The sequence below is a fragment of the Lates calcarifer genome, unplaced genomic scaffold (genome assembly GCF_001640805.2).
Source record: "Lates calcarifer isolate ASB-BC8 unplaced genomic scaffold, TLL_Latcal_v3 _unitig_2171_quiver_1917, whole genome shotgun sequence".
NCBI classification, from domain to species: Eukaryota; Metazoa; Chordata; class Actinopteri; family Centropomidae; genus Lates; species Lates calcarifer.
Genome location: NW_026116031.1, coordinates 1 through 13,929, shown reverse-complemented (window position 1 = coordinate 13,929; position 13,929 = coordinate 1). Strand labels below are relative to the sequence as shown.

At 41.3% G+C, this 13,929-nt stretch overlaps 1 protein-coding gene across 1 annotated transcript; it reads left to right on the top strand.

Annotated features, from left to right (window-relative positions):
- Positions 1–8,447: 8,447 nt before the first annotated feature.
- Positions 8,448–12,968, top strand: LOC108892318 (PHD finger protein 21B; the record flags this gene model as incomplete). The annotated part of the gene is given in 10 exon segments (XM_018689809.1): positions 8,448–8,539; positions 9,241–9,576; positions 9,714–9,842; positions 10,289–10,340; positions 10,857–10,933; positions 11,035–11,089; positions 11,598–11,620; positions 11,976–12,134; positions 12,706–12,772; positions 12,865–12,968. Coding segments are annotated over 10 exon segments (1,094 nt in total), but the record flags the coding sequence as incomplete, so codon positions are not given.
- Between the last annotated feature and the right edge of the window lie 961 nt (positions 12,969–13,929).

Genomic DNA, 13,929 nt, shown 5'->3' with positions numbered 1-13,929 from the left:
TCCTGCTTTATGATTCCTCTGTCCGTCCAGCAGATCTGACTCTGTCTGTCAAAATGTCTTATATAAGATTGAACATGTCTGTGTCTTCATGAAACCTTAAAATAGCTTCTTCTGCTTTGCTTCTTCTTTTATACTGTGAGTGTGATTGATTAGTTTCAGTTGCAGTGCGCAGCTATTGATTCCCGAAACCAGGCTACAAATTAAGTCTACAAATGATCTACAAATTAAACTTCAGGCCTGTCTACGTGGTTTTGAGCTAAGTCCACAGCAGAGTTTTCATTAGCCAGGATATCCGGCTTTTGGCCTGTATCAGTCGTGTGTGGCCTACCCGGCAATCCCTACCAGACTCCATTGACAAAAACAGTGATTTTAGCGGAACACAATAAAAGTAGTTTCATGTTAAAAATCTGTGTTTTTCTGGTGCTTTACGACTGTTACCAAACGTTAGCTCAGCTTGTTTTTAGGTTCAGATTCCTTCAATCTTAATCGTTCAGGAGGTTTTTACTGGGTCTTTTCCTCTCTAGAACAAACTGTCCAGGTGATTAAAATCAGTATAAAACACAGAAATAAAACAGTTTCATATTCAGTGTTTTTCTCTGGACACAGGACATGGAGAGCTGCTGTTTGCTCAGCTTGTTTCTCTTGTCCCTTGACTAAAATCCTTCTTCTGGTTTAAGATCAGAGTTAAAATTTTATTCTAAAAAAAGTTGTGACGTGTGAACTATGTATGTAATATAAATATAAATAAATAAACACAACATATACACAGTATACAGTAAGGATGCAGTACTTTGAAATACAAAGAGAATACTATGATATCTTCAAAAAGTTGATGAGGTTTGGTGAGTTCAGAAGTTTCAGCGAGAGTCAGGTCACGATGTCACTCCTCCGAGGCCTGTGATTGGTCAATTCCTGATGATGTAACGTCGCCTTTGTGCATCTCGTCCTCATCCTCTGGTTGCGATGCAGAGCAGGTCTGAGGCTGCGACACAGACGCAGGCGTTTGCTGCGATAAAGCCACCACATTTCATCAAAGTGTCACTTTGGAGGAACCCAGACTCTCTCCTCCTCTCTCTCCTCCCCTCTCCCTCACCCTCCCCTGTTGGCTGGTGGAGGTGAACTGGTTGGGGGGGGTGGGGGGTTCTCGCGGCTCTTTATGGCTGTATTGTTCAGACGTAGAGCGAGCACTCTTCACCCAGCTGCCGCCCGTGAGAGGGCGAGGCAGTAAAAAGAAAAACCCCTCACAGGCCTCCACGCTTTTCTTACCTCCATCAATCGAGGGTCGTAAAGGCTCGGCCAATCAGAGGCTGCGCCCCCGCTGCTGTGTGGACTGAGCAGAGGAGGTGGGTGGCGGCAGGGCGGGGGGGGGGCAAGTCCCTCAGACCACCTGGCTGCTAATTTGGAGATCAATAATGAGGTGTAATGGGATTGCTGCTCTGCATGAGTGCACACATTATAGCTGCATTGTTTCAGCACTTCAGTGGAGTTTGTGTGTGAGGAGACTGGGTCAGTGCAGTGAACCGGTTTCACACATTTAAACTACAGAGTTTTCTTCTCTGCATTTAAATATTTGAGATGGAGGTATGTTCAGGACAGAAATACTGAATTTTCTCTGGAGAGATGAGGAGAGGTGACTGTATATATAACTTACTAAACTTAACAAAGTGGATTTAGCTTTAATCTGCTCTTCAAATAGTTGATGAGGTTCAGACAGATCAGACGTTTCAGTGAGAAACAGACTTTTACCAAACTTCTGGCAGAGAAAAGTTTTTATTTTTATTTTGGGAAAAATTGACCTGTAAAAATCTCAGAAATTTGGACTTTGGTTTAAAGCTGGTCCATAAAAAATGATTTGTTTTCAGTGTTGCTATGTTTTCATGTTATTGTTTCCAGAACATCACTATATGTCACTACCAGACTCCATTAATAAAAACAAAGCACAGGAGCTGCTGGGATACCTCTGCCTCCATCTGTTAGTTTGTTTGTGTTATTGTGTGACTTTCAGTGGTGGAAGAAGTAATCAGATACTTTACTGGAGCAAAAGCACCACACAGTAACACAAACAAACCAACAGATGGAGGCAGAGGTATCCCAGGAGCCTCTGGTTAAATTCCTGTTTTCGTCAATGGAATCTGGTACTAATATATAGTGATGTTTCTGGTTAAATAAAAAGGATCTCATTCTTAAATAAAAAAGCTCTATCTCTGTAGTAATCCTATTCATAATGTTGTCAGACACTTATAATAACAATCTGAGCCTCTAAAATAAGGCCCAGGTTCAGAAATACCAGATTTATCCTTTAAAAACTTGTTATTCTCTGTACATTTCCATGTGCAGTGTTCCACGCTGATTAAGTTCACCGGTTTATTTCCTTTGGTTTCATTGTTTCCTGGAGCTATTTTGGTTGAAAACGACTTAAAAAGATAAAATATATTTGTTCTACTGTTCTCTCATTGTTCCCCCCTCTGAAATAATTCCCCCCGATGTTATGAATCGAATAAATGATTTCAGTTGTGCTCCCTTGCAAAAAATAAATCTTTGAACTGCCTTGGGCTATTTGCATAAATTGAGTGATGACAGTTTACAGAGAATATTATGGAAAAGGTGAAAAGACAGAGGCAGAAAAGTTGAGCTTGTTTGTAAAGCATTTAAACCCCTTTATTTTCTAAAGAATTGACTCAATAAATCCATAGAAACAAACTGAGTTTGCAGGTAAAAATGTTGCTTTATTTCCAGCCAGAGCTCCGTAAAAACACTGAGACTAGAGTTGTTTGTTGTGATGCAGTTTCAGTTGTGTTAAGCGCCTGTTAGCTTGAAGCAGAGGAACAAAGAGAGGCTACAAGGAGGCAGAATCTGTTTGAAAAGTGGTGCTGCTTTAACGCTGATCCTGCCTCTCTTTTCATGGCTCTCCATCTCGCCGCCTTCCAAAGACATCTTTATCCCTCTTCTAAACAGCAGCCAAGGTCATCTCTGCCATCCGCCTCCGAGTCTCGTCAGAGCTGAGGAAGGTAGAGATGGACCTCTTCGAGTGGCTGCGTTCCCACTCGGAGCTGTGAATGATGAACAGAGGAAATAAACCTGTGTGGTGGTGGAAAAATGAACCACGGCCACGTTAAAGATTATTTTATCTGGATGAGAGGAAGAGGAAGCTGAGTACACACTGTACACACTGTTTTCACACGTCCAGTTGGTTTTGAAGCCTTGAATTCTGGGATTTATCTCCCACACTGTTCAAACCTGCTCAAATCGAAGCTAGACAAAGTTCTACAGGTCCTGGAAGAGGTTTCAGTAGATCCAAGACACAGTTTTAATGATGCTTAAAGACCTTTTATGAGGTTTCAGGGCCCTGGGCAAGTCTGTGAGGTTTGGGAGAGGTTCTAGGAGTCCTTGAACAAGGTCATGAGTCATGGAGGATGTTTTAGTGTCTCTCGATAAAGTTTGTGGGTGGGTTTATGGTCCTAGAGAATTTGTAGTTTTTCTTGAGAAGGCACTAAGGTACATTTGGATTGTGTTCCAGTGCTCAGAAAAGAGGTTCTATGGGTCCTGGGAGAAAGGTTTGTGGTTTTGTTGGGTCTGTGTGCTTCAGAATCCTTGAGCGCGATTCAGAGGTCATGGAAAGGAGGTCATAGCTGACCTGGAGAGAGTTTCCAGTGGTGCTTGAAGGAGCATCCAGGCAGCCTTTTGGGGGTGATAAAGGCATTGTAGATCAAAATTCAGGCTCATGAAACAGGTTCTTGAGGTCCTGGAGAAAAGTTCCAAATTAAATTTAAAAAAGCTTCCAGGAGTCTCTGGGTTCTTGGCGACTGGTTTCAGGCATCATGGAGAAGTGTCTTGAGAATTATGAGATAACATAGATGTGACGAGGAGTGGCATTGCCATGGTAACAGCGTTGTCTTCCTGCTGGTCTAGGGTCAGCGAATCATACGAAGCCTGCATTAATTGATTAGTTTATTGATCGCCGTGTGACTACAGTTGCTTATATGTAACTTGCTAATTTCTCAATGACTTTCCAAGACAGGATAATGTGATTATGTGTTAATTAAAGTGAAGCTGGAGGAGAAAATAAACGAGGAACAGATGATATTTTTTCAAGATGGAGGAGCCAGTGAAAGAAGCCTGTGTTTTTAAAAATAATCTTGTGTAAACTCCTCACGTCTTTTCTGTATAATTCCAATTTTTTCTCAGTAATTAAAAGCTCCATCTCATAAAATTCTGTCCTTGTAAATCCATATTTTAAAAGTAGATGCATCAGATCTCAGTGAAACACTCATTAAAAACATGAGCCGAGAGGATGTGAGCAGTGTTGTTTACGCTCTCTCCACAGCTTCACCTCATTATCCTGCAGAGTCGCTCTCTCTCAGCTCAGAGCATGAATGAAATGAAAAGCTTCTTTCTTCATCTTCATGGTGAAGATGGAGTAGCTGGGGGTGGGGGGCAAGTCAGAGAGCTGACGTGGCCTCGGCCGGCGTCCTCTGCTGGCAGCTGCAGGAACAACAGTTTTATAATTTTTTATAATTTCCCCTCAGAGTATTTGATGACGTCTGCAGACGATGTCTTTTCATCCTGCACAGCAAAAACAGTGTTGTTGTTTCTCTGCACAGTGACAGCAAATACTTAAAATTCAGACTGAACTATGTTGATTCTTTGGAAGATCTAGGATCTCCACTAAGAGTTCGAATTAAAGTTATGGTGGATTGAACTGAGTTTGTATTAGTTGGAGTGGTTGAAATGTTCACTCGTAGATCTGTAGGGAGGCAAAATGTTCTTTTATCCCTGTTTACTTTGTGGAGGATAGAAACAAAGAGGATGAAAAAACAAATCATCTCTCTAGGGTGTTTATTCTCTTTAATATTCATGGGTGGATCTTTAAAGAAAAACAGTTGTTGGTGTAAATCGATCTGTTATTCTTCCAGTGTTTTAACATGTGTACTAGAAATCAAACTTTATATTTACAGGTCTTTTATTGCCTGGTAGTTTGCTGGAAAGGGTTTTCATTACAGGAAAAACAGAGACAAAGTTCTCTGTTTTAGTTCAGTTAGTTGTTTTGAGTTTGTGTATGAAGTTTTCCCTAAGTCATTCAACCTCATACATGAAGTACATTTCTGTCTGCTATTGAGCTTTGAAGATGTGTGTAATTTGCATCTTTGTAGGGTGCATGTCAATATGAGCCAATACCAAGTGGTTTTCATGGCATTGTTTTTGGTGATAATCCATCCAAAGTGTATGGATAATGATTCATAAAAACCAGAGCCTTAATGCAAACAAACTTTGATTTAAATGGTAAAAATCCTGAAAAATGAATTAATGTTTGGTAGTTATGATGAAGGCTGATATTGGTAAAAAAAAATTCAGTGGTTATGTTCAAATATTAATGTATAATGTTTATTTGATGGGACATTTTTTGTCCTCCAAGGACCTCAAAGCAAGTTTTTAAGGTATACACAAGAGTTAGTAACCACAGATGAGTAAAACAACAATTCTCGAGAAGAAAAAAAGACTTTCTCACAGATGAAAACATGTCGTCTCTGCTCTGTCGTTGCATTTTGTCCTCAACTGCTGCGTTTGCACGTCCTCCCCTCCTCCTCCTCCTCTTCCTCCTCTTCCTCCTCTTCCTCCTCTTCCTCCCTGCTGCGATGACAGGACCATTGATGGTAAACTCTGAGCCTCGACACACCCTCCACCCATCAAGTTTTTATCTCTTTCTCTCTCCTTCTCCTCCTCCTGTCTGTCTCCACCTCGACCGGATGTTTTTCTTTTCATACGTCAAAATTCAACAGTTTTATTTTCTGGTCTTGCCGTCTGATCTGATCCACTTTCTCATCGTTTAACTGGAAAATAATAGAAAGCTTTACAGAGCTGGTTTCATCTCTCAGGAATTCATAAAATACTGCTGCATCAGTGATTTCAGAAACGAGACATAAGACACTTTATTTGTCATTGTAGACTCACAAGGAAAGGAGAGAGCAGCAGCAGTAGGATGGAAACATGATCAAATAAAGATAAATGTGAAGAGGTAGTGTCCTCGATCTGTATTTAATGAGGAGAAAACACTCAGATGAGGCAGGTAAACACTTAGATTTGGCCCCTGTTCAGATTCTGGTTTGTTTTTTTGTCGCCAGGAAACTGAATAAACCTGTAAAGACCTCGACTGAGGGAGAAGGAAATCCTCTGTCACTACATATTCTTCATGATTTGTGCAGACTTCAATGAAGATAAGTCGCTGTGGCCCAGATGTCCCTGTCCCCTGGTTTAAGCCAGTACTTCTATCTCTAAAGCTGAGCCCAGACCCCTGTAAAGGAGACTCATTTTGTACCTTGGAATTCATTCTCTCAGTTGCTGCTCAAAACTCTGCACCATCACCTTCAGACTCCATCTTTACCTTGACAGCCATCCTCTCTCTTTCCTTCATGCTTTAACCAAACTTAAAAGATTCCTACAGAGATAGACCTTTTTATTAAAGAGCAAGATCCTTTTTGTTTACCCAGAAACATCACTATATATCTCTACCAGACTCCATTGAGTAATAAAGATGATCTAGGATACAGAATCAGATCTGGTTGTGCCATGGTCAACGAGGCGTTTAGCTTTAGCTTAGCACAAAGACTGTAAGCGGGGGAAAACTGTTAGCGTAGCTCCATCAGGCTCCTATCCTCAGTCCTCAGGAGAAAGCAGCATATACCTTCCATATGTTTCCACTCGTATACACTACAACATATACACACTGTAGCCTGTTTAAATCCACATTTTAAAGTGACAAAATGACACCCTCGCCCCCCTCCAGTTTATCACAGCAGGTCTGTGAGACTTGGGGAGGATGGATGGAGGAGGCGGAGGAGGATTGTCAGTGTTTGCTGCCGAGCTGTCATCTGTCTCACCCGTGGTATTGACTTTGGTATTTGAAAAAAAGAAAGAAAGAAAATTCATTTTTAAAAGAACAGGAAATCACTGGTCCAAGGTTGTGTTCACTGCTCACGCTGGAGAGGAGGGAGGAGGGAGGAGGAGGAGGCCCCCTAAAGAGAAGGTGCTTAGGTTTGGAGAAAAAGAAGCAGCAATTACAAAAATGAAAGCCCTTGCACTGCAAGAATTTTCATCTCGGCAGTTGCCATGGGAACAGGCCTTGGCCACCTCCTCCCCCCCCCCCCCTCCTCTTCTCACCGAGCCGCTCTGCAGCACAATACAATGAAATGAAGGGATTTTCACAGAAGAAGAAAAGGAGGAGGAGAGGAGGGGAGGGGGAGAAAAGTTTTCTCCTTTTTATTTTTCTGATTTCTTTTTATTTTCTGTCAGCTGACACAGAGCCTGGAAAAAGTCTTGAAAAGCATTGAATCACCTTTAAAAAGTCTCAGGATCAGAACCTGATGTAAAATTCATACATTAATTAGTATTAAATTTTTTAAGTCAGCCATCCTGGTCCAGGTTGTGCTTAATGATTAATTAATGATATAATTAAGAATTATTCTTTTATACAGCTGAATATTTGCACCAGTTTGACTGAGACACAAGTTTAACTTGAAGCTGCAGTCACCATGTGACAGGAAAAACAGAAGAGACATTTCTGATTTTCTGTTCACTGTTTTTCAAGCTCAGATTCCCTTTATTGAATTTATTACTTATTATTTATCATATTCTTTAGTATTTATTATCTCCAGTTTCTCTCATCGGCAGGAAAATGAGTTGCTGGTGTCAGATTAAGCAAAAAAAAAAAAAAAAAAAACTTAAAGAGTTTAAAGAGTTGGAGGCTTCAGCTGCTTTGATTTTATTTTTAATGTCAGGTGACAAGTGTAGAGACAGAAAAAGGCTGTTTCTTCTTCATCTTCTTCATGAGTTTATAATGAAGCTCAGAGTTTAATTAGAGTGGTCAGAGGTTAAACCAGACAAACTCCGTCCACAGAGGTGAATTAAAGCTCTGTTAATGTCGCCTGCTTCCATCTGTGTGAAGCAGCTGACGGTGATTTAACGCAGGAAGACGAATGAAAGGTGCAGATTCTCATTAGGAGTCCAGACGGCTCTTCGTGGGGAGTTAAAACTGTTATTCTTGGATGTGAATCGCAGCTTCTTCGTCTTCCTGCTCCATCAGGGGCGGAGGAAAAGCAGCTTACACTGAAAAATAATAAGCCTCAGAAAGTCGTTCGGTCTCATGTTCAAACATCAGGATTTATTTTACTGAAGATGAATTTATGACTGTTATTTGATTAATTTAGATTGGATGGTACAGTGTTTTTCTTCTACTACTTTTCTACTTTTGTGGTGGATTTCCCAGCATGCAACTGTGTCCAGTAATCAAAGTGAGTTCCCCTAGAGGTTGAAGTTGGTTACTACAATAACAACAGGATGAATTTTGTCAGGTAGTTGTTTCCTGGCTCCTGTGGTTTGGGGTGGAGTCATACTGGTCTGTACTGGTCTGTGAAGGCTTCAGGTGTTAACTAGTGCGTTCGGGTGTCTTTCAGATGGTGGAACTCTCACTGCTGTGCCCATCAAGGTGCCTCAAGTCAGCTCCCTGCACCGGCTGGCAGGACAAGCAGCCACTGTGCTACCTCAGGTAACACACACACACACACACACACACACACACACACACACACACAGGCTCTAATCAGTTTATTAGGAACACCCATGATGTTGTTTCTCTTTCACACCTTAACTTCTAATATCTTCATGTTGGACACTTGATGGACTGCATCGTTCTGTCCCTGATAAATGTCAACAAATTTAAAACACTCTGTCAAAACTCTAAATCACTGCAGAAGGCTTTAAAAAATTACAAGAAGCTGAATGATTCCTCAAAGATGTAAACTGAAGAGGCTAAAACAGTGGCTCCAGTGTGAGCAGATGTCCACCAGGCGGCAGCAAACAGCAGAGATGATCTGATATGAGCCACTGATCCAAATATTTTCTGTAAAGACTCAACTCTGACTCTTTATGTCACCTACAGTATTCTGAGATATGATCAGTTTACATCAGAAAAGTTAAACAATAATCTGCTCGTCTGGTTTCTGGTTTAAAACTAAGGAGGAGACGGAGCTGAAGCTTGTTGGAAACTAATTCACATTAATTCTACAAATAAAACAGGATTATTTAGTTGTGTTTTATTTTGAAATTCAGTCAGACAGTCTGAGTGTGGAGGCCAGAGACAGATAATTTCCACCTTTGTCTGAAGTTCAGGATGAATATGGAGGTTTTAGGAGCAGGGTCCTCAGTTGTCTGTGTTTGTTGAACCCAGTTTTCATCCTGGTCCTGCAGGTCAGGCCAAAGACCCAGATCCCGGACAGCCTTCCCCACAGTCCCTGTCAGGAGCTGCAGCCTCTCAGCCTGCAGAGGGCCACAGCCGTGGTCAGTCCTAAGAGCCAGGGCCCCACCCTGCCCACCGCCAACAGCACCTTCAGTCCCGAGCACCAGCCCAACGGCCAGAGCGACGCCTCGCCGCCGCCCCCGGCCCCTCCCCACGGGCCCTCAGTGGGCCCGGACTCTGGTGGTCCCGCCCAGCACGCCTCGGCTGGACCCGGCGTGGCGTACGCCATCATTGCCGCCTCGCCCGCCACCGGCAACGGGGTGTCCACCGTCAGCGAGGCCGTCAAGGTGCAGCCACTGCTCTTCAGCGCTGACAACAAGGCTGGTGTCTCCTCCAACACCGAGTCTGAACCGTCAGAGATCTGATCGCTCACCTAACACCTGCTGTGGTTTCATAATCTGACCTTTCCCTCTCGTGTTTTCAGGTGATAATAATCCAGCCGCAGGCCCCCAGCAGCACTGACGGGTCCCCGGGGACCCAGGCTGATCTCCCATCACAGGAGGCCCCGCCCGAACCAAAGTCCCCCTCCCAGAAGAAAGACGAGGACCCAGAGGTGAAAAAACACAGAATAAAGTTTATTTAAAGTTTTATTAGTTTGGTTTAATCACATGTTGAATATTTTTTTTAAATTTAATTTAAATTTAAATTTTACTTAATTTAAATCTTCTGATCACAGACACACAGCTAAAACATTGGAGATTCTGATTTTTTTTAAACTAAAACCAACTTAAAAAAAGAAACCACTCAGAAGATAAACAGGTCTTTTCATGAGAAACAATCTCATAATTCACTCTGCTGTGGAAGCAGCTCGTTAACTCAGAGTTTGTGATGATAACAGACAGTGAAGCAGCAGATTGTCTGTTGTTATTTCACTCCACAGCGAAGAGTTGTGAATATTTTTCGCTCTTCAGTGAAGAACTCTCCAATCAGTCACTGAGAGTCCTTCAGGCTCCAACGCTTCACCTCGTCGTTAACGTCTCCTCTCTGTGTCTCTTACAGAAAATCGCCTTCATGGTCGCCCTCGGCCTCGTCACCACAGAACACCTGGAAGGTAAATTTTTTTGAGAAACACGTTCAGGCTGACTATCACTCAGTTAGAGGGAGATCGTGCCTGAAAAAGCAAAGTTACACTGAGCAACAACAGGTGTTCAGACAGAGGCTCCATTCTCCCTGTTACACTGAACCATCACAGTGATTCTGAAGCTGAGATTTTAAGGTTAAATTGTTATATAGGCTGATGTCCTTCAAAATATCTGATAAAAACTCATTTATTTAAATTTTAGTGGAGAAAGGTGAATAATAAATGTCCAGTCTTCTCTGCTGTCATCTAAGCTGAACATGTGCAAATGGTTAAACATGAAAAATAAGCATATAAGTAAATTCAGAGAAAAATACATCAGATCTGAAACTGTTCTTCGCCCGTGGAGTTGATTGGGTGCGTTTGATTTGAGGCACTGGAGCTGACGGTTCAGACCACAAACAGCAGTGATTTCTGAACATTCAGGTAACACAGTAAAACCTGCAGATGTTTAATCAATTGAGATTTTTTTTCTTCTCTTGTGAACAGAAATCCAGATGAAGAGACAGGAGAGGAAGAGACGAAGCACAGCCAACCCGGCCTACAGCGGCCTGTTCGAACCAGAGGTCAGAAAAATAAAATCCAACCACACCAAGCTCAGTTTATCCTGATTTTAAATTATTAGATTTTTAGTTCACACTAATTTTCTTTCTTTTTTTCTCTGCAGCGTAAACGCCTGGCGTCACATTACCTGAACAGCTCGCTCTTCCTGTCAGCACGAGGTAAAACACATCACCATCAGCTGAGACCGATTTAAAGCCCTGAAATTATTTAAAGAGCGAGCAGAGGGTTTTTTTTCGTATCTGCACTCCTCAGTCAGTCACAGTTTGGTTTATTTGTGGTAAAAACAGAAACAAAAGAACATTTTGTCATTTATTTTGAAAAGACATTAAGTAGTAAAACATCACTAACTGGCCAGAGCTCTTATTTTGAAACATCAAGACCTTTAAGTTCAACATTTATTAAATAATTTTAGGAAACAAAGATTATTCTGAAGGAAGAACAGTTGATAATGATAAAGATTCATTCATGAACTCGTTAGGCTTTAATTGACATGTCAGGACTCGCTTTAATTGATTCGTTAAGAAGCAGGTCAGTAATCGTCAGTGGTAATTTTGAGCCGTGTCACTGTTTGTTCTTCCTCTGCTGTTTTATTGCTGCATGTCTTCACCTTTAACCCGCCTGTGTTTGCTGCCACTAACATCTGCTCTGCTTCCACTGACATGCCAGACTCTGAGGACTTCTGCTGGAAGGTAGGTCACATGACACCACACCTGTGCAGCCTAAACACCACAGAACCATTCTCAGAACAGGGAAGAAATTAGATTTTAAAATCAGATTTTATTTAACTTTTCTTCACAGTCCTGTTGATACCTGTTGACACTCATTTCACTGCTGCTTCATTAACACAGTTTTTATGTTCCTGACATTCACTTATTTCTCCACTAAACTGAACCTTAAACATGTTTATCCATTTTGAAGTAATAATTATTGTTAAAATTATTAAAGAGAAGTTGTTTTTTGTCCTGCAGAAATAAACAGATATCACTGAATTCTTTAAAACCACTGTTAAAGTGAGTTCCCTGATGATTGTTCGTCTTCTGACAGGAGGACTTGGAGCATGACGACCACTGTGCCATCTGTAAGGAGGACGGTGAAATGCAGCCTTGCCACAACTGCCCCCGAGCCTTCCACCCCAACTGCCTGCACCCGCCGCTCAAAACCCCGCCCAGAGGCCCCTGGTACTGCCCCAAGTGTCAGAAGAAGGTAGGACCCCCAGTTTATTACCTGGTCCAACAAATGCTAAACACTAAAAAGCTGCTGTTAGTGTTTGTGTGCAACCGTTTTAAAGAAGCACAAAGCATTTTCTTGCAGAGAGTAAGTTAGCTCAGCTTAGCATAAAGTCTGATAACAGGAGGAGCTGTTAGCTGGGTTTGTTTCCTTTGAACAGAGCCAGGCTAAGCAAACCAGCTGCTGGCTGTGGCAAACATCTTCCTCTTGGCAAGCATATTTCCCAAAATACTTGAACATTTGCTTTAAGTATGCAGCTCTAACACCCATTATTTAACATTATTTTACACGTTTAACAACACTCAAAAGATCAAGTTTACACAAAGCTAGTACACTGGAGCAAGTGTTAAAATTATCCTTTAAAGGATCATTTGTAAGTTTGATCTCTGAGGCTGCAATCACAGTTTAGGTTAAAGAAAAACTTGACGAAGTCATTTAAGAAGTTTCAGATGTTTTATTTTGAAAAACATTCAGGATGTTACAGTTATGAGTAACATACAGTATCTGTTAATGTCAACACAGTAAAGTAATTGTATCTGGTTCTCAGGTTCTGAATAAGGAGAACATGTCGTGGCCACAGAACTTTGTTCAGTCCTACGTTACACACAAGACAGGTGAGAACGAGTTTATCTCTTTATTCAAGACCAAATGTGTTGTTTTGTTGTTTGTTCATGTGCTGATGAAGTATGTGTTTGTGTGTGAGCAGTGAGGCAGGAGGAGAAGCGACGGCTGCTGAGAAGAAACAACGAGCTGAAGAAAGAGTGCACTCACCTGGAAGAACAAGACAAACAGCTCAACAAGACGCTCAAAGTAAGAACCAAAACACACACACGGCTTTACACTGACTCACAACACGAGTTTAAGCCTCTCTTAATCTTATTGGTTAACTAGTGAGAGCCAAATTGCTAACTAGTTACATGACATGCTAATGGCTCTCTAGTTCAAAATGAAAAATGACAGCCAGTGAGGACTCAGGATTTAGTCATTATCCCGCCTGGCTCTGTTAACAGGTTGGCCTGAGGAACTGCAACTACTTAACTACTGTCTGTAAATGACTGAGTCTCTCCTGTTTTCAAGATTTTTTTAACCATTTTTCATGCCTTACTATACTATGACATTTTTTGGTGGTTTTTGACCCCTTACTATACTATGACATTTTTTGACCATTTTTGACAACATACTATACTATGACATTTTTTGGTGGTTTTTGACCCTTACTATACTATGACATTTTTTGACCATTTTTGACAACATACTATACTATGACATTTTTTGGTGGTTTTTGACCCCTTACTATACTATGAAATTTTTTTAACCATTTTTCATGCCTTACTATACTATGACATTTTTTGACCATTTTTCATGCCTTCCTCTACTATGACATCTTTTGACCATTTTTCATGCCTTCCTCTACTATGACATTTTTTGACCATTTTTCATAGCCAGTGAGGACTCAGGATTTAGTCATTATCCCGCCTGGCTCTGTTAACAGGTTGGCCTGAGGAACTGCAACTACTTAACTACTGTCTGTAAATGACTGAGTCTCTCCTGTTTTCAAGATGCTGCAGTGCTATGTTCAGTGTTGTTTGAACAGATCTGGGTCCAAAAACTATTCAGTGTCATTCTTCTTACTCTTACTCTTCTATGGCGTTTTTTGGTTGTTTTTGACCCCTTCCTATACTATGACATTTTTTGACCATTTTTGACCCCTTACTATACTATGACATTTTTTGAGCATTTTTGACAACATACTATACTATGACATTTTTGG